Source organism: Tenrec ecaudatus, chromosome 14 (assembly GCF_050624435.1).
Source record: "Tenrec ecaudatus isolate mTenEca1 chromosome 14, mTenEca1.hap1, whole genome shotgun sequence".
Classification (NCBI taxonomy): Eukaryota; Metazoa; Chordata; class Mammalia; order Afrosoricida; family Tenrecidae; genus Tenrec; species Tenrec ecaudatus.
This window is the reverse complement of record NC_134543.1, coordinates 1259548-1279525: the sequence shown is the minus strand read 5'-3', so window position 1 is coordinate 1279525 and position 19978 is coordinate 1259548. Positions and strand designations below refer to the sequence as shown.

Genomic DNA, 19978 nt, shown 5'->3' with positions numbered 1-19978 from the left:
AGCTTAATCAGTAGCTATAAACATGAAAAAATAGAAAAGACAATGGAATTTTCCCAGAAACTTTTTGAAGGCTTCCTGTACTCCCATGCATATTAATAATAATACATCTAGTGCTTCGAGTTGTATGCTGAAGGTTTCTGACTCCCTTTACGGGTGAAGTTGGGAGTTCTTTTGTGCCGTTTGTGATGGTTAAAGTTAGAAATACATGTAACTCAACATTGGGAAATACTCATTGTATTTAATTTCCTATTATGAAATCAGATATGCTTACATGAGTAAAATTTGTCTTCCCTAAATCTATAAACTTAGTTCTCATGAAATTGAAATTGTTGCACTTCTCTATGAAGATTTAATTAAGACACTGGAGTAAACCTGTACTAACTACATGGACTATCAGAAGGAGAAACAATGTGTCTGAGAAGTACATCCAGAATGCTCCTTCAAGGCAAGAATGGTGAGACTTTGTCTCATATGTTTTAGGCATGTTATCAGGAGAGACTAGTCTATGAAGAAGGACATCATGCATGGTAAAGTGGAGGATCAGCAAAAAAGAGGAAGGCCCTGTAAGATGGATTGACACAGTGGCTACAACAATGGGCTTAAACATAACAATTATGAGGACTGTACAGGACCCTGCAGTGTTTTGTTCTGTTGTATACAGGTTGTTATGAGTCAGAACCAATTCAACAGCACCAATTTCTTGGGTGCCTTCATCAGGTACATTCACATTGCTTAAGAAAGAACACTTATTTGAAAAACATGTTATGTGCTTTTCTTACAAGATTCAAATGTGTAAATGATAGTGTAGTGGGTGGTTATGAAAATCTGATTGCTGGCACGCTATCCCTCTGGAGCACTCCCAGCATTTACTTGCTTCTACGTTCTGTGGCGGTGAACTGCTTGATAATCAGCAGTTGTTGTTTTTTCAAATATTTCTCTTAAATTATGTACATATCCTGTTACTGACTGGTAGAGATCTGTATGTCTTTCAATTTACTTCTGGATTTTGGAGAGCTTTTGTTCAATGAAATTGCCACATAATCCATGTAAATGCATATTTCAGCATTTGCATTTTGTTGTTGCTCAGCTCTTTTAATATCTTTTTGCATCTAGTTTTCACCAATATTTTTTAAGGCTTCTAGAATCTGATTTTACAATTCCAGAAAGGATGCATTAGAGAAAGACATTTTAATACATGATCATTGCCCACATATGTATTAAGAATTGCCCACTGGTGAGCAGAGATGTCAAAAAGTCTGTACAGTAACTGAGCAGAAGAAAAACTCAACTGCTTCCAGAAAACAATCTACTGTTATATCTACAGTATTAATATGTGGCATTGGGTATAAAAATGGCATATTCATCATGTTCTGGGGTTTTCCAGTATATGTCTTTATCATGCCCAAACACACTGGGAGCACTGGCCTCTGCACTCAGAAAGTTCAAACCTGACAATATTGAAGTGTTTGATTTACAAATTCTTCACTGGAACTTTATTTATTTATTCCCTGGGTACAATGTTCTTTATTGATGGCACATGACAAGGCTGGGCTCTCTTAGGTCCAACCCCTTCATCAGGGGGTCTGGATGGAACTCGAGGTGATGGGATATTCTCAGTGTGTTGGGGGATTGAGTTGAGTCAAAGACACCACCCCCTGCCAGCAGGTGGGACCTCTCTTACTCCTTGGAGGCAATGTGGATTGCACTACTCTGTTGCTGTAACCAAATTCACTGTCCTACCAGAAAATGAGCTTGAAAAAGTGGTTGTTGAGAGCAATGCCAGCCTCAGCATCAAGGATGGAAGAGTGGATATCACTGTCCTAGTGTAGCCCAGAATGCCCTCTAGGGGACCATCTGACGCCTGCTTCACCACCTTCTTGATGTCTAGTACTTCGCAGCTTTCCCCAAATGGCAGCTGAGATACATGACTGACACACTGGGGATAGGGACATGGAAGCCATGCCAGTGTTTCCCATTCAGTTCCGGGATAACCTTGCCCACAGCCTTGGCAGTACCAGTAGATTGGGAATGATGTTCTGGGCAGCCTCTTGGTTACTGTGCCAGTTTCCCAGAGGGGTCATCCACAGTCTTCTGGGTGGCAATGATGGTGTAGACTGTCCCTCTACAATGGCAAAGTTGTCATGGATCACCTTAGGTGGGGGGGGGGCACGGAGAAGCAAGCAGTTAGTGGTGCTGACAAGCTTGAGGGAGCTGTCATATTTCTCATGGTTCACGCCCATCACAAACGTAGGACCATCGGCAGAAGGAGCAGAGATGATCACCCTTTTGGCACCACCCTTCAAGTGAGTCCCAGCCTTCTCTACAGTTGTAAAGACAGCAGTGGACTCTACAACATACTCAGCACCAGCTTCACCCCACTTGATGTTGGCAGGATGGAAGATGGAGATGGACTTCCCACTGATGATAAGCTTCCTGTTCTCAGACTTCACAGTGCCACTGAATTTGTCCATGGGTGGAATCATACTGGAATATGTAGACAGTGTAGTTCAGGTCAATGAAAGGGTCATTGATGGCAACAATGTCCAGAGTTTTGCCATAGTTGAAAGCAACCCTAGTGACCAGCCGCCCAATGCAGCCAAATCCATTTACTCTGAGCTTCACCATCAAGGCTCTGGCATACAGCTGGGACTGCATGGAACAGGAAGATGTGGTTGTTTGTCAACACTAGGAGGAGCAGCCCTTTTTTTTAAAGCTAGTAAATGTAACATTAATTGCTCAAAGGGTTTTTCCTTTGCTATTAATATGTTTCTAAAACAATACTTAGCTAATGTATATGAGAAAGACCTGGAATAGAATCTCTTATTTATTTCACTGAAAAGAGCTGATGAACGTTGTCCCTCACCAAACATATTAATTCTTGGCATTATTTTAGAGCTATGTGATGGATGCCCTTTCCTGTGTTACCAGATTTTCAGATGGGACCTACTAAAAGGAATCAAACTGGGCAACAAGCTCAAGTAAATCCCCCAAATTTTCATTCTGTGGGTACCCAAACACATTTATTCCTTGAAAAGATAGTTTACATTCAGCAAATATTACAATAACACGTTACAAAATGATTTTCCAATACTGGCACTGTTCATTAATTTGTGTTTCCTGTTCATGAGTTAAGCCAAAATCTTGTCATTGGCTTAAATATGCCAACATAACTAATCATGATGAATACAAGAATAAAGAAAATGTTCTAAAACTGACTGTGGTGATAATTGTATAACTCTTCTTGATATGAAGTAACTATTGAATTGTGAATTTTATGTGCATTATATGTCAATAAACCGGTAAGAAATAAAATAAGATATAATTGGAAATGGTTTTCAATTTTATCAATTATACTTTGAGTTGTACAAATTGATAAATCTATCTGTAGCATATCTAGAACTATTTAGAACAGAATAGTTTACAAACAATACAGCACAGACCAATGGAAAATTTAATAGTAATGTACTCTTGAGGAGCGCTGGTAGAATAGTGGGTTACACTCTAAGCTGTCAACTGCAAGGTCAGCAGTTCAAATGCACTTGCAACTCCACAGAAGATGAGACTTTTTGCTTCCATAAAGATTCACAGCCTTGAAAACCCATAGTCGTAGTTCAATTCTGTCTTACACGGTCACTATGAGTTGAACTTGACTGGATGGCAGTGAGTGAGTGAGTGAGTGAGTGAGTGAGTGAGTGAGTGAGTGAGTGAGTGAGTGAGTGAGTGAGACCCACTTATAATTTTCACCATTAGCTTTGTTCTCTTGAAATATATTCTGGCTACAAAACCTTGTATGTTTTTTAGACAAATTTTGGCTCTCTTTTAAATCAATAACTTACATCATTGGAAGAAAAATTATTTCACAAAGCAGGATCTTCATTTCTATTATTTATGGGTCTGTAGATGTGACCATTTCAGATTCTAAAACAGTTCTACTTTTTACATTTTACTTCCTTTACTATAGCAAGGAATGGATACAGGATTTGCAAATATACTGCTGTATTTATATTGCTATTAGTAATGTCAACACTAGCAGTACAATTATAATGATTTGCACTCATTAAACTTGAGTGTTCAAACGAGGTCTAAGGTAATTTTGGAATCATCTCCAGGGACTCACAAATCCTCTCCTATTTATCTTCAGTGAGTTTTCCTTTTTGCACTTCACTTGGTTTACTGCCATTTCATTTTTATCTAAATCAGTGGTTCTCAACCTTCCTACTGCCGCGACCCTTCAATACAATTCCTCATGTTGTGGTGACTCTCCAATCCTAAAATTATTTCCATTGCTACTTCATAACTGTATTTTTGCTACTCTTATGAATTGGACGAACCTTGTGAAAGGGTTGTTCAACCCTCAAAGGGGTCCCGACCCACAGGCTGAGAACTGCTGATCTAGATAGAAATCATAAAATTATGATTCTTTAAAATTTTGGTTCTCTTGCAGTGGGTTACAAGTTGGGCTGCTAGCCATAGGCCAGCAGTTCCAAACTACTAGCTACTTTCCAGGAGAAAGATGAGGTTGCCTCGGAAACCTACAGAGCAAGTTTACTTTGTCCTGCAGGGTTGCTATGAGTCAGAATAGACGAGATGGCAGTGAGTTTGGTTGTGTTTTATAGCAAATAAATATGGATAACTGAAAACAACTAACATTTACAAAACAAAATTTACGTTGAAATTTGGGTGTTAACACAAAGATTATATTAAAATATTGGTAAGTAAAAAAATTGATTTGGAACATGCTTCATTCTTCAGGTCGGGGAGAGTATAAAGGTCAAGTACTCCCATAGTCACCTGAAAGTTTCACCCATTTGTGTGATGTTTGCTCACAGGCTCTTGGAAGAACTCTCCAAGTGCTTTTTGTCTTCTGCCATTTGATTCTGCGTCTTCAAAACTCAATGGACTGCTGTTGGTGCCTGACAGGGCAAGAGCAGCCACAAAGAGCAGGATAAGGGTTCAAACGCAAGGGGATGCTCAATCCCACCCAAGATGTAATTTGGTTTGCTTTTCCTAGAACAGGATCAAATATGTCAAAATCCATGGGCTTATCGTGCAGCTGACACAGTATTATGTGGTCAGTGAAAACAGAATATGAGATTACACCTGATCAGTTCCAAATAAAAATAGCAATTATTATTGTACACAAAATTTATAAAATATACTTGCTTTTTTGTAGAATTGTGCAACTCCCCTATTTAGTAGACACATACATAATTGATGCAGTAACAGCACTACTTCTTACTGAGTAAATTTGTTTGTGAATCACAACCATATTAATTTCTTAAAAGAAAGTCAATATGAGGGGAAGTGGAAAATAAACTATATTTACATAATTTTTATTAAATATTCCTTTAGTCTATTTCTTCAAGGACCTACTCAATTTCCTTACACGAAGATGTGTAAGCATTCTGATAAAACACAAATGCAATGTTCTGATAAAGGTCTTTTGTATCCTTGGAAGATGAATTTAGAAACACCCATTGTTGCAGAGCACAAACATGTTGCACAACAAATAGAAAAATACTACGTTTTATGTTCTCCTCACCCTTCCTTATTAGCACAGAGTCAAGCTGACCTCCTAGGACACAGCCAATAAAAACAAAACTCACTTGATACATAACCTCACACTTTTTGTGCTAGATAAATGAGTATTCTCAGCAATTTCCGACATTTTCTATGTAAGTGTTAAACCATTACCTATGGTAGTATGAAGGAGCTTCAGGAAGTTCTAGGAAGAATGGAACTGAGAGAGAATGGAATTTTCCCACACTTTTTGAAGTCCTCCCACCAACTGCTAAAGTATGTTAGACTGTGCCATGTGAGTACCGAGCATATTTTAAGGTGACAGTGAAAGAGACGAGGACCTGACCTTCCATAAATGCTGCCCAGTTGAACACTAATGTACCCGAGTCCATCCATGGCCAAGTGCAAGCACCCTCCCTGTATGCACTGCCTGGGGCTGGAGTTCCCAATGGGTGCTGACCAGAGGTGCTGGTCAGGGCACACCCTGTGTCTGCATCACTGCTCACCCTCTTGACTGGAAGTCCTAGGCAGCAGACATACACTCTCATAGAGACCTGTTTCCCATGCCTATCATCTGGCCTCACCCAGTGAGTTAGTTTATTGTGCCAACCTAGCCAATAAACACATGTGGGGTTAATTGAAGGGCAGAGGGATAAATGGCTTGGTGAGCCACACCTTTCTAGTTCTCAGGTCTCTTGCTTTCTGATGGGCAGACCAGGGTGCAGCTGCCTTAGCCAGTTCCCTGCTTTAGCTGGCAAGGCTCACTTCCTGCAAGACATCCCTGAGGAGAAAAGCCACATGGACCTACCCCGATGCAGCCCTGGGTGCTGGAGCACCCACGTGGAGACCCCTGCCAGCGCTGAGATGCCTGCACATTCACTGACTAAGCTTTCCTCCTGCAGTCGGCATCATTGCATCTGTTTTGTGAGATGGAGGAGGATTTTGTGGATTGGTATTGGACATATGGATTAATGTTGGACTTGTGGGCTTGGGCAGCACTGGGTTGGGATGTTTTCTTGATGCTCACTGACCCTTTATATAAAACTCTCTTATACATGAGTTTCTTTAAATTACCAAGACTAACACAACACACCCAGTAAGCACTCATGCTGAATTCAGTTGCTTATTGGGTGAATGCAGCAAGTTACACTCCACAGTCCACCGCACCTCTTGTATATTAGGGAGAAACAGTGTCCTCCCAAGAGATCTGTTGACATATGAGGTTTCAAGTATGTAGTAGAAGACTTGAGGAGGCAGACTACCATCTGAGGTGTTGAAGTAGATGGGGCCTCAAAGCTTAAACCGCCATGTGTCTGGGTGCCCTGGGTGACCTCAGGAAACTTTGTGTCCAGTGACCCTTCTCACACACTGGAGCAGATGTTGGAGCTGCCCTTGCCAGCTCCCTTCCATGGCAGCACTCTTCTTGGTGTACTTTCTGCTGGTGTTGATGGGCAGTGCTGTTTTGTTGATGCCCTAATCACATGCTTACCTTACTCCTTGGGTCATCTCTCCCTGCACCTTGGCAACTCAGTCATCATGAGGAACGATACCTGCTACCCTGTGCTCAACCTGTAATATGGAATCCGATGGCCTCAGTGTTTATGAGTTCAGGCTAGGCCCCCTCAAACCTCATCCCCAGATGCCTTCTAATCTCGGATGCTCACAGAAGCTCCCGTCAGGCCTGGTGGATTAAAATAAACTGGGGTGGGGTGGGGAGAGGTCCCTGCCAGGTGAATCCAGCTGCAATGTCCAGACAGAGAGCCTTTCTTTTGGAGGTTATCCTTGCATCCCCTCCAGACCCAAGTAACACCTTTAGCTTTCTTAAACTTAAGCTGGAGTACTTAAGATCCCACTGAAAATCCTTCCACAGTTTCCCTATCTTCCTCAGCCTTCCATCTCACCTCACCTCACCTCCTCCTTCTGGGCCATTTCCCTCCGATGCTCAGCAGCTCTCATCTGCCGCTGACTGACCACCCCCCCCCTCTCTAAATATCACTCAGACATCACCTCCTCCATGAACTCCCACACCACCTGGGTCACTCTGAAGCTTTCTTTCTGGAAGGCACATATTATTATCCTGGCTATTGTGGGGGGCAGGGGCTGGGTCCAGCTATCCTGTAATTGAAGAACCCTAATATTTGCTGTGCTCACGGGTAAACTATGGTGACTGACTGCCTATAGGAGCAGGCACTGCCCTGGGTACTGGGATCTTGCAGGTGAAGCCTGCAGCATAAATGAGACTTAGACTAAGTACCATGACAAAAAGAAACAGCAGGAAAGGAGGGAGCCAATTACACAGGGTGCTGTGGGCAGACCTCATCGACAAAGGGATATTTCAAGAAGGAACTGAGCAAACGAGTGGCAATAGATTTTACTCTGCCCCTGAGCTGTGGTCTGCAAGGCAGAGGCCCCCTGACCACGAAAGGCAGACTTTCATCTAAGAAAAATCAGCTCATTGCCCTCCAGCCTCATCAACTTGATGGATTTTGCAACTACCATGAAGAACACAAGTTCATGGTAGAGCTGTGGTAAGTGGGGTTCACAGATGCAGCTTTTAGATCACCGAAAAGACTTCTGGGCTTCAAACTGGTTCATTCTGGTTTGATGCCCTGCAGAGAATTTCCATTCCCACTCAAGATCTACGGAATCAGAATCTACATTTTAACAACTTTAATTCCCAGGTGATTTCTATAGCTCCTCAGGTGCTAACATAAGGCTAAATCATAACTGTAGGTACCTGTTCTGACTCATCTAGACTCACTTTGAAGACATGCTCAGGAACAGATCTCACTGGCAGCTGGGGTGGCAGGCCTGTAGGTATCCCCCCCCCCCACCCAGCCCTCTGAAGTTTAAACCCACTCCTTCTCAGGTAGCCTCTATCTTATAGGAAAGACAAACCAAGCTGCTGAAGGTTATCCACAACACCAACCACTGACTGAATAGATTCTCTCTCTCCTTTACCATGCATTTTTTTTGCATTTTATTAGGGGCTCAATACAACTCTTATCACAATCCATACATACACATACATCAATTGTATAAAGCACATCCGTACATCTTTGCCCTAATCATTTTCAAAGCATTTGCTCTCCACTTAAGCCCTTTGCATCAGGTTCCCTTTTTTCCCCCTCCCTCCCTGCTCCCCCCTCCCTCATGAGCCCTTGATAATTTATAGATTGTTATTTTGTCATATCTTGCCCTATCTGGAGTCTCCCTTCCCCGCCTTCTCTGTCATCCATCTCCCGGGGAGGAGGTCACATGTGGATCCTTGTAATCGGTTCCCCCTTTCCAACCCACTCACCCTCTACCCTCCCAGTATCGCCCCTCACACCCTTGGTCCTGAAGGTATCATCCACCCTGGATTCCCTGTGCCTCCAGCTCCCATATGCACCAGTGTACAACCTCTGCCCTATCCAGTCCTGCAAGGTAGAATTCGGATCATGGTTGTTGGGGGGAGGAAGCATCCAGGATCTGGGGGAAAGCTGTGTTCTTCATCGGTACTACATCACACCCTGACTGACTCATCTCCTCTCCTAAACCCCTCTATGAGGGGATCTCCAGTGGCCAACAAATGGGTTTTGGGTCTCCACTCTGCACTTCCCCCTTCATTCACTATGGTATATATATATATATATATATATATATATATATATATATATATATATATATATATATATATATATATATATATATATATATATATATATATATATATATATATATATATATTGCATGATGCCTTATACCTGATCCCTTTGGCACCTCGTGATCGCACCGGCTGGTGTGCTTCTTCCATGTGGGCTTTGTTGCTTCTGAGCTAGATAGCCACTTGTTCACCTTCAAGCCTTTAAGACCCCAGACACTATCTCTTTTGATAGCCAGGCACCATCAGCTTTCTTCACTACATTTGCTTATGCACCCGTTTGTCTTCGGCGATCGTATCATGGAGGTGTGCAGCCAATGATATGATTTTTTGTTCTTTGATGCCTGATAACTGATCCCTTCGGGACCACGTGATCACACAGCATGCCTCATTTTTTTAATGGTAAAATACATGTAATCAAGCATTTGCTACTTTAACCACATTACATGTGTAGTTCAATTACCTCAGTTCACTAAAACCAGTGCCTGGCCCACTGGATATTGCAGACAGACTATATCTCAAAAGAAGACACAAGAGGCTGAGTCCCTCCAGTGGTAGGCTTGACTAAGGTACAGGAGGTGAGAACTTCCAGGTAATACTTCCTAAACTGACATTTACTAGACACCAGGCCTTCCTCTAAATCAGTGGTTTTCAACCTTCCTAATGCCGTGACCCTTTAATACAGTTCTTCATGTTGTAGTGACCCCCAACCATAAAATTATTTTCGTTGCTACTTCATAACTGTAATTTTGCCACCCACAGGTTGAGTCAGTCATCTATTCTGTAGAGCAGCCCTCTAAGACAGCATACTCTCATCCTCCTCATTTAGAGACAAAGCACTGAGGGGTGGGGAGTCCAAGAATGGCGATGCCAGGACCCCCTCCTGCTGCCAGACACCAGAGCCCACACTCACCTGCTACAAGGAAGCTGCCTCAACAATGTCTCCTGCACAGAACAACTTAACCTTCACAAGCAACTAGACAACTGAGTTCCACCCCCTCTACAAGAACTGCTCCACCCAGCAGGAGTAAAAGCTTGTCTTAAACAGCCCTGAAAGAGCCTACATCCCACTCCTGCTTCCAGACCCCATCCCTTCACTCTCCCCTCACTCACACTGCACCGGCCTTAGGCCTATGTGTTTCTCTGTAGGCACACCCCTACCACAGGCCCTTTGCATGTGCTTGCACTATGGCAACTACCATCACAGCATATGGTGTAACTCATGATTCTGCCAAAACTTCAGTTCACATTTTCCCAACACACCAACAATGCCATCTTCAAGAGTCATACTGGTCTGTACACTAGTATTTCAAATGCTATTTACTAATGTTCACAAAACTCCCTCATTTTCCAGTCTTCTTACCATTCTACATGTCGCCATGCAAAACAGTGTATTTTGCAAAATTCAGTACCAGCAGCTCTTGCTCACCAGTCTGAACGACATTCATACAGCCATGATCTTTGCAGTGAGAGCAAACAAAGCAATAAGGCATACCAAAGATCTCAAGAGAACTTGATCACCACCATTCCTATGCTTGGCCCTAGACCAGGGTTTGTGAAATAACTATAGCAACAGATCCTTAAGACACAAAATGCCACCATACTTTCTTAGAACTAGTCCCCATCTGTGGAAACACACACAAAAATGCATGCTGACAACCAGTTACATAACATCAATGCAATAATCAGTTTTTATTTAAAGTTTCCATCATGATAACCATCTTAATCAACTGTTAAGCATATTCAGTGACTTAGACTGTTCAGAGCACGATGCTGAAAAGGAAAATAAGAGAAACAAACACATTTACTTTTACAATGCACTGGTCCCCAAACTTAAGACGGAGAAAACTCTTATTAAAGGAATTTACCTTGGGATTCTTTTCAACATTAAGCTCGACTTAAGCAACCAGAGGGGGAAAGTTCAATTTTCCATCAACCCTAGCAAAATGCCTACATGCAGCAAACTCTCCAAAATGGCCCAGAAGCTAGAAGCACATCTTAAGTTGGGAAGATTTGGTTGTCAGACCTCAGGTCATCACTGTGTGGCCACTGGGCCAATAGGTCCCATCATGATAAACAGAGAAAAGATTGAAGCCTCCAAGGGTTTCATTTTGCTTGGATCCACAATCAATGTTCATGGAAGCAACAGTCAAGAAACCAGACAACACATTGCACTGGGAAGATATGATGCACAGATCTATTTTAAAGTGTTTTAAGAACAAGGATATCACTTTGAGACCTAAGGTGTGTGGATCTAAGCTGGGTATTTTCAATTGTCTCACCTGCATGTGAAAGTTGACAATGAATAAAGAAGGCCAGAGAATACATGGTGTGTTTGAATTATGGTGCCAGTAAATCATATTTAAAGTGTCACGGACTGCCAGAATGAATGAACAAATCTGTCTTGAAAGAAGTACAGCCAGAATGCTCCTTAGAAGTGAGAATGGCAGGACTTCATCTCATGTACTTGCAACATGTGATCTGAGGGGTTAGTCCCTGGAAAAGGACCTCATGCTTGGTAAAGTAAGAGGGGAAGTAAAAAAAGTGGAAAGACACTCAAAGAGATGAATTGATACAGGGGCTGCAACAATGGCTCAAACACAATTGAGAGGATGGTGTGGGACCGGGCAGTATTACATTCTCTTGTACATGGAGTCGCCGCTATGAGTTAGAACTTACTTACTTGACTATGGCCAAGTTCCTTTACAGCTAAACCCAGTTCTCCAAAACCAGAGTCATAATCACAAAGCCTTCTGCACAGTGCATCGCACCCAAAGGCAAATGCCTTCACCCAAGGATCCTTGGTTACTTCCATGAAAGTAGAATGTTATAGTATTGGAAAGTATATGGCTATACCAAGTCAATAATCTTTGGAAGGGTTATATAGTCTTCTCTTACATTTACTAAACACTCTAATAATAAAAGCTCTTGAATACATATCTGTGTATCATTGGCTTTGCTTTTTTGCTTTGTATGGCCAGAAATGCTTTAGGATTTTGAACTGTAGAATTATGTCTATGATTTTTTACTTAAAGAAACTAGTGTTCGCTTTGTTTTTTAATCCTGTCCAATCTTCACAATTTATTGAATTAAGCTGTAACCCCCAGCTTACCAGGTGGGCTAACAATTATAACTAACATTTACTGAGCTACTATTATCTGCCGGTTATCATACATCTATTTGATATGAAAGCAGTGATTAAACAGTTGCCAAAACAAGAAGTGCCAGGTTGCTTCCACCTGTGACATAGCCAACAGGAATATCAGCGATCTTCCTGAAAGCCTCTGTCATAAATCAACTACTAAGTCAACTATAAACACTAGAAATCACTAAGCCTGACCTGTTTGACAAATGAGAAAACCGAGACTCCAAGAGTGCACGGCTCACACCCCCAGCAGGTGGGGCTACTATTTTTATTGGGGGGGGGCTACTATTTCCAGTTGGCTATAGCTATTTATAAAAAGACTAATATTATTTATAACAATACTAATGTTTTCTGAATACTTGGAAAGATAACAAATATCTGAAAGAAAGCATTTAGTGTTTAGTGAGAGCTAGTCATAAGCACAAACCATTGAAATTCACCCTGAGTGTGCTGAAAGGGCTCCTAGGACAGAAAGGACTGCACACACACAGCAGTGAGATGGACCATAGCTGACAGCTCCAGAACATGGCCATCAGAGTGCCTTCCTGATGAATGAACATACTTTGTACCAATCTTGACTCATCAGCATGTTTTTAAAAGAGAAACAAGTATGTGTCCTTGTCCTCATTTTCTAGACACCAGGGTAAGTCAAAAAGTGTTGTTCCACACCAGCCTGTGTGATCATGAGGTGTTGAAGGGATCATGTACCAGGCATCAAAGAACAAAAAATCATATCATTGGGTGCACACTTCCATGATATGATTGCTGAAGACAAACGGGTGCATAAGCAAATGTGGTGAAGAAAGCGGATGGTGTCCCGCTATCAAAAGGGATAGCGTCTGGGGTCTTAAAGTCTTGAAGATAAACAAGCGGCCATCTAGCTCAGAAGCAACAAAGCCCACATGGAAGAAGCACACCAGCCTGTGCGATCACGAGGTGTTGAAGGGATCAGGTATAAGGCATCATCAGAACAAAAAAATCTTACCATAGTGAATGAAGGGGGAAGTGCAGAGTGGAGACCCAAAGCCCATTTGTAGGCCACTGGAGATCCCCTTGCAGAGGGGTCTAGGGGAGGAGATGAGTCACTCAGGGTGCAATGTAGCCCGATGAAAAATACAGCTTTCCTCTAGTTCCTAAATGATCCGAATTCTACCTTGCAAGTCTGGCTAGATCAGAGGATATATACTGGTGCAGATAGGAGATGGAGGCACAGGGACTCCAGGGCGGATGATCCCTTCAGGACCAGGGGTGTGAGTGGCAATTCTGGGAGGGTAGAGGAAGGGTGGGTTGGAAAGGGGAAACCGATTACAAGGATCTACATGTGACCTCCTCCCTGGGGGATGGACAACAGAAAAGTGGGTGAAGGGAGATGTCAGACAGGGCAAGATATGACAAAATAATAATTTATAAATTATCAAGGGCTCATGAGGGAGGGGGAAGCGGGGAGGGAGAGAAAAAAAAGAGGACTTGATGCAAAGGGCTTAAGTGGAGAGCAAATGTTTTGAGAATAATGAGGGCAATGAATGTACATATGTGCTTTACACGATTGATGTATGTATGGATTGTAATAAGAGTTGTATGAGCCCCTAATAAAATGATTTAAAAAAAATTTACTCATGAAGCCATCTGGGTCTGGACTTTTTTTGTTGGTACTTAAAAAAAAAAGCGTTGTTCCTGAGATTCCAGTTCAAACATGCACATGTTTATTCCAAACAAACTACTGTATAGACTTGAGTATAAGCCAATCCAAATATCAGCCAAGTCACCCAATTTTACCACAAAAACATTAAAAATGTGCTAAAAAAAAACTCAGCTTATACCTGAGTATATACAATATGTTTAAACATATCACTGTATGTGGTGTGCCTGTAGACAAGTGCTCTCCTTAATACACTTGTGTTCGTCTCATTAGGAGTCCAATTAAAACAGTGGTTCTGAGGGGATCAGATGGGCCAGTTAAGCTCAAGACAGAGGTTACCTCTGGAGGTTATGGTAACTGTTTAGGAGGGACCCAAAAGGGGTCATCTTGATAAATTTTCTCAGTGGACACAGGAGAATCTTGTTTTTGTTTTTTTTAAAACATTTTATTAGGGGCTCATACAACTCTTATCACAATCCATGCATAAACATACATCAATTGTATAAAGCACATCTGTACATTCTTTGCCCTAATCATTGAATCTTGTTTTTTTAATAAAGAACTTTTAATAAAGTTGAAAGCTGCATTGGTGAGAAAAAGGCCATGAAAACTGCACCACTGTGTTTTTTTCCCCTCACAACAATGAATCTGCTCATGTGGAAAGGGTAGCAAAGGCGGTCCTACAGAATTTCATTGGGAAACCTTACCCCATGCACTCTCCTGCCCTTCATACTTCTTTTGGTTCACCAAACTCAAAAGAACACTTAAAAGTCCCCTGAGGATGCTCAAACTTCTGCCTTTGAAGTAGTGTAAAATAGAGAATGCAGAATTCTTCAGGAAAGAGGCAGAGAAATGGAGTCACCATCCTGAGTGCATAGACCTACATGGAAGATACAATGAGAACCCTTAGCTTCACATTTTGATACTTCTGTTTAATATGTCTCTATGATTTTGTAGCAATACTTTTTTTATTTACCCTGGTATCTACTTTACCTACAAGCTTTTCCATTACAAAATGTTAATTCTCTTGTTTAAAAAATGCTATGAATGAATGAATGATGCTGACAGATGATCATGGCAGTTTTCACCTTCCACATTCTTCATCAGGATTCAATTTCCCTTAAAACCCCCATTTCTATCAAAGCTGTTAATAGTGCATCCATTACAACCACACCTTAGACCCTGGCAAATCTAAACGGCTAGCCCAAATGCAAATCACTTTTTGAGGGGAGGGATATTAGAAATGGCATTCTCTGACCAAAAAGAAAGATGAATGACTATACCAGGGGTGCCCCGCTAAAATGGAAAATAGCTCCGCTGGGAGCTATCATAGTATTCAATTTTCCTCCACTGGACAAGGATCGAGCAAGTCCCTCTGAATTAGTGCACCCAGTGCCATCACCTGGGAAGGTTCTCTCTGGTCACAGTGAAATTTTTTTCATAAAAAGTTTTGCTCAAACCTCGATTTTTGGTATGGCTGATTTAAAAGAACAGTGTGTGACTGTGAGCTTTTGTTTCCTGCTTGGGAAAAATGCAGCAGAAACTGTTGTGATATTGAACAAAAACTTACTAGGGCAGCGTGTACAAATGATTTTCTTGTTTCAAAAAAGGTAAACTGTCGATTGATGCCAAACCTCATCTGGACGTCCATCAACTTCCCAAATGGATGAAAATGTCCACTCGTAGTGCATTTAGAGTTCGTTCTACCAGGTCAAACTGTTAATCAAGCCTTCTATTTAAAGGTTATGAAAAGATTGTGAGGATCTGATTTGTGGCAGATGGGGTACTGGTTTTGCCACCATGACAATGCACCTGCTCAGTATGCCAGTTTTTGGCAAAAACCAGCATGTCTCTCTTGCCCCACACGCCTTAGTCACCTGACCTGGCTCCAGAAGACTTCTTGTTTACACGAATGAAGAGGGAAAGGACAACAATTTGACGACATTGAAGAGGTGAAGAAAAAAACTGACAGAGGTTTTGTCAGCCATCCAAACAGATGAATTTGAAAAATGTTTCCAAAAATGGAATCGCAGATTTAACAAATGTATTCAGTGTAATGGAAAGTACTTTGAAGGTGATAAGGTTGTTTTGTAAAACAAAACAAGGTGTTTTTGTGTGTGTGTGTGTGTGTGTGTGTGTGTGTGTGTGTGTGTGTAGAGGGGCATTCTAGTTTGGGGGGGGTACCTCATCGTATATGTCAGAATACAACACTATTTACATGAGGGAATATTCCAAACCATACCTCAGAAGCAGAAAGCCATAGGACTGAGTATGGCAGAGAACTAGACTCATGTGCCCTCTGTCACCTGAGACCATAGGCAGATCAATGTGCCCCCACTGTCCTCAGCAGATGAGAGACTGAAGTTTTGCACTGGAGAGGCTGGGAGCCACACTAAACATTCTGGTCCGTTAAAAGTCACCGCATATACTACTCACAAGTCATTAATTTCCAGTAAGCAGCATAAAACACACTCTATACTTACTCTGCCCTACTATGGTACCCACTAGTTTCATGTGGCTACTGAGCACTTCAAATGTCCAAGGCTGAACTGTGGTGTGCTGTACATGCAAACGCACCCTGGGTTGCCAGGTCACAGAACTAGAAGGCAGTAGAACCAGTACCTTGACTGTCTGACACTCATTCAGGCCTCTTCCCAACACAGGAACATAAATCACTCATGTATAACCAAGTATAACCAGCCTCATACCAAAAACAAATGCAAAGTATCTTATCATTAACTTTCCACGCTGATTAAAAAATGAGATATTTAGGCTACACTGAGTTAAATGAGGAATATTATTAAAATTAAAGTCTTCTGGGTGTTTTGAAGGTTGTTATTCTTTTTACTACTTTAATATAGTTACTAGAAAATTTTAAATCTCTTTTGTGGTTCATATTATATTTCTATTAGCCTGTGCTGCTGTATACAAACTATGCCAACTAAAATCCAGTCTTCTTTTAATGATGTATCATGTCATAAGTAGTAAATATGCAATGAAGTGAAAAAAATCTTATTTACACTTCGGATAGTTTAAGATATGATCAAGTAAGAATGGCATGTCCTTAAAACCTTTATTAAATTTACAACCAACCCTGAACTATGTTAATGCAGGAAGGACTCAATCCTACAAGTAGTATTTTTAGGGATCAAGAAGGAAATATAAAAGTAAAGCTCACAAAAAAATAACAAAGAGAAATACCATCTGTTTCTGGAAGGCATTTTGAGACAAAAGCTATGTAATTTAAATAGTTCATAGCTCTACCTACTTTGAATTTTTTTAAGTATTTGATTATTTTGAGTACTGTTAAAATTTTTCCCCCAAAGTCAGCTACACTTCTTAAGAAGGAAACTTGTTAAGGTAGGGAACAGAAACTCGATCACGTTTGACAGAAGTTGTCTGAGTGTACCATATGGAAAATGTAAGGTGAAGTTTCTTTAGAGTATTTATAAGTAGACATTATACAATAATCAAATCAGTGGACATTTTTAGACGTCAACTGTTGCAGGGTAAACTAAAACTGCTTTCAAAATTCCGAAACTTCTTAATGCCTTTTGAAAATCTAAGAGTGAGAATTACCCAGGGAACCCTTTCCGAATGCCTGATCTCTCAAAGGTTAAAATTAGAAACCGACAAGCCAAAGCTGCAGGAACAATCGTCAATATTTGCATGACATCCTGTTTGACGATCCCTTGGGACCACTGTCCTATTTGAACCTCAGGAAGCCCTCACAGACTGCTGGTAGGCTTTTATTCTTCCTTCGGGGGTTTATTCCAGTCTCAGGGGCCTCGACATGTTCAAGGTCACCTGGCTACAAAGAAGCAGAACCCTACTTGACCCCAGCCCTACCAGGGCTCCACCGACTCCCTTTCCAGCAGGAGAACAATAGTCCATTCACCAGCAGAGGTTACAAACTCCAGGAGCCTGGTGCCAAAGGAGGATCCTGGGATCACCGGGGTCAAGCCTTCCACTCGGCAAACACGCTGTGTTGGAATCCGTCCAGAACAGGGGAGAAGACGGGCTCAAAGGGCAGGAAACAACTTGAAAGTGTGTGGGGGAGGGGTGGGGGCGGGAGTCGAGGGGGCGTGGAGGGGGGCAGCGAGAAACCAAACGAAAGCCGCTCACGTGCACGCTGTTCTCGGTGTCTCCCGGCGGAATAACAGTATTCCCGGAAAGGGCACCTTTCCTCCCAAAGGCCGGCTCCGACGCAGGGAGTGCAGGGTCACCGAATGCTCGCGCCGGATCCCACCGTGAAGGCGTTCGCGAATCGGACTTAGAATACAGGTGCTCAGAGACGCAGCACCCTCGGCCGGGGAAACACAGAACCAGGCCCGGGTGTTCGTCAAACCACAGGTGAACAGGTACGCGGAGAGGGTGGGGGGCGGGCTGGGAGACCCAGGGTCTGGGTGCACATGGCACCCACGCGCGCCCGTCCCGTCTCCCCGGGGACGGGCTCTCGGGGCCGGAGGGTGCCCCGAGGGTAGGACAAAGGCGCCCCGAGGCGGGCGCCCCGCGAGCTCCGGGACGGGGACGCGCCCCGGCCGGTCCCTGGGCTGCAGGAAGTGAGTGGCCGCGGCAGACTGCGTGGGAAAGCGGCGGGGGTCACGTCCCCCGGCCCCGCGCCAGGACCCGACCGGTCACCGCCACGCCGCGGGCCCACGGCCGCCGGCCGCCGCGATGACCATCTACCGAGCCGGGTAAGAGAGGGGCGGCTCGGAGGTCACGGCCGCGCGCTTCCTCGGCCAGAGCCGCGGGGACCCCGGGACGCTCCGACCCCGGCCCTCGGCGGTCCGGCCGCCAAGACGGCCCCCACCCCGGCCACGCCGCGGCCCTGCCCGTGACCGCGACTGCGGCCGCGCTGACAGCGACGCCGCCTCCACCTGCCCGCCCGCCCGCGGCCTCGCACCCACCGGCATCATCTTGACGCGGGTCCGCGGCGCCCTCGGCCGCTGACAGGACGTTCGGCCGCGCCCGCCGCTCCGGCGTCCTCACAGGCCGCGCGCCCGCTGCGACGCTCGGGGGCTCGGCCGCGGTGAGGTGAAGAGGCGGCGGGCTGCGCAGCGTTTGCGGCCCTGAGGCGGCCGCCGGCGTCCTGCGTCGCTCTCCCGGGGACCCGCCGCCGCCTCCGCCGCCTCCGCCGGAGCCTCCAGCGCCGCGCCCGCAGCCCGCCGGCCGGGTCTCCCCACAGCAGCCGCAGCCCCGCCCCCCGCGCGCGGCCGCCACTCGGGCCGGCCGCCCTCCAATTGGCCAGGCCGGCCGAGGGCGGATGGGGGCGGGGCTTTAGCGGGCCCGCCCACAGCTCCCGCTCCCGCCCGGCCAGGTGCGAGCGCGCCGTGCGCGTCCACGTTCTCGGCGCGCTGGGCGGGGCGCTGCGGCGGCTGCTGATCTTGGGGGGCAGGGAGCGGTCGCCGCAGAATTGGGGGGAGGGATCCCCTCCGGGGCTGTAGGGCATCAGGGATGGCCCAACTGACCATCCGCTCCTGGAGGCCGGGCTACGCAGCAGTGACCGCAGCACTGGGCCTCGAATGCGGGTCTCCGTGGGGCGGAGCGCGCGTCCTGACCCGAGGCTGACCCGGAGCGCGTGGTCCGCCTGCCGGGCGCCGCAGGGCTCGGGCCTGCAAAAGCCTCCGGGGCCGCGCTGGGCTCAGAGCCAAGTGAGAATCCCGCCCCAAGTTCGGGGGCCCATCCGACCCACGCCTCTGGGGCAGGGCTTCACCTCTGGGCTGCCTGGAGTCTGCTGGCTGCAGCCGGTCCTGCCAGGTCAGGACCACCTACCTGTACACCCAGAGCCCCACGCAGGCAGGCGCTACCGGTTGCTATGGCGTGGGCCCCCCACGCATGGCGACCCAGTGTCCGCTGCAGGGTAGCACTGTGCTCATGGGGTTTTGATCTTTCAGAAGCAGGCCGCCAGGCCTTTCTTCCAAGGCATGCACCAGAGGGTGGACACGAATCTCCAACTTAGGGCCAGCACAGGTCCTCTGTGAAGGCTGCTCTTGGGCACTGCTGCTGGCTCAGCCCTGACAGGTGAGGC

General features: G+C 44.8%; 1 protein-coding gene across 2 annotated transcripts in view; it reads right to left on the bottom strand.

The window, feature by feature from the left end:
• The window catches only part of PPP1R13B (protein phosphatase 1 regulatory subunit 13B), a 97536-nt gene extending 78414 nt beyond the window's left edge, over nt 1-19122 (bottom strand). For both annotated transcript variants that reach the window (XM_075530786.1, XM_075530787.1), the window contains exon 1: nt 18858-19122. In XM_075530786.1, the coding sequence (XP_075386901.1) occupies nt 18858-18866 (9 nt within the window). In that variant the 5' untranslated portion in view covers nt 18867-19122. The remainder of the gene's footprint in view (nt 1-18857) is intronic.
• Between the last annotated feature and the right edge of the window lie 856 nt (nt 19123-19978).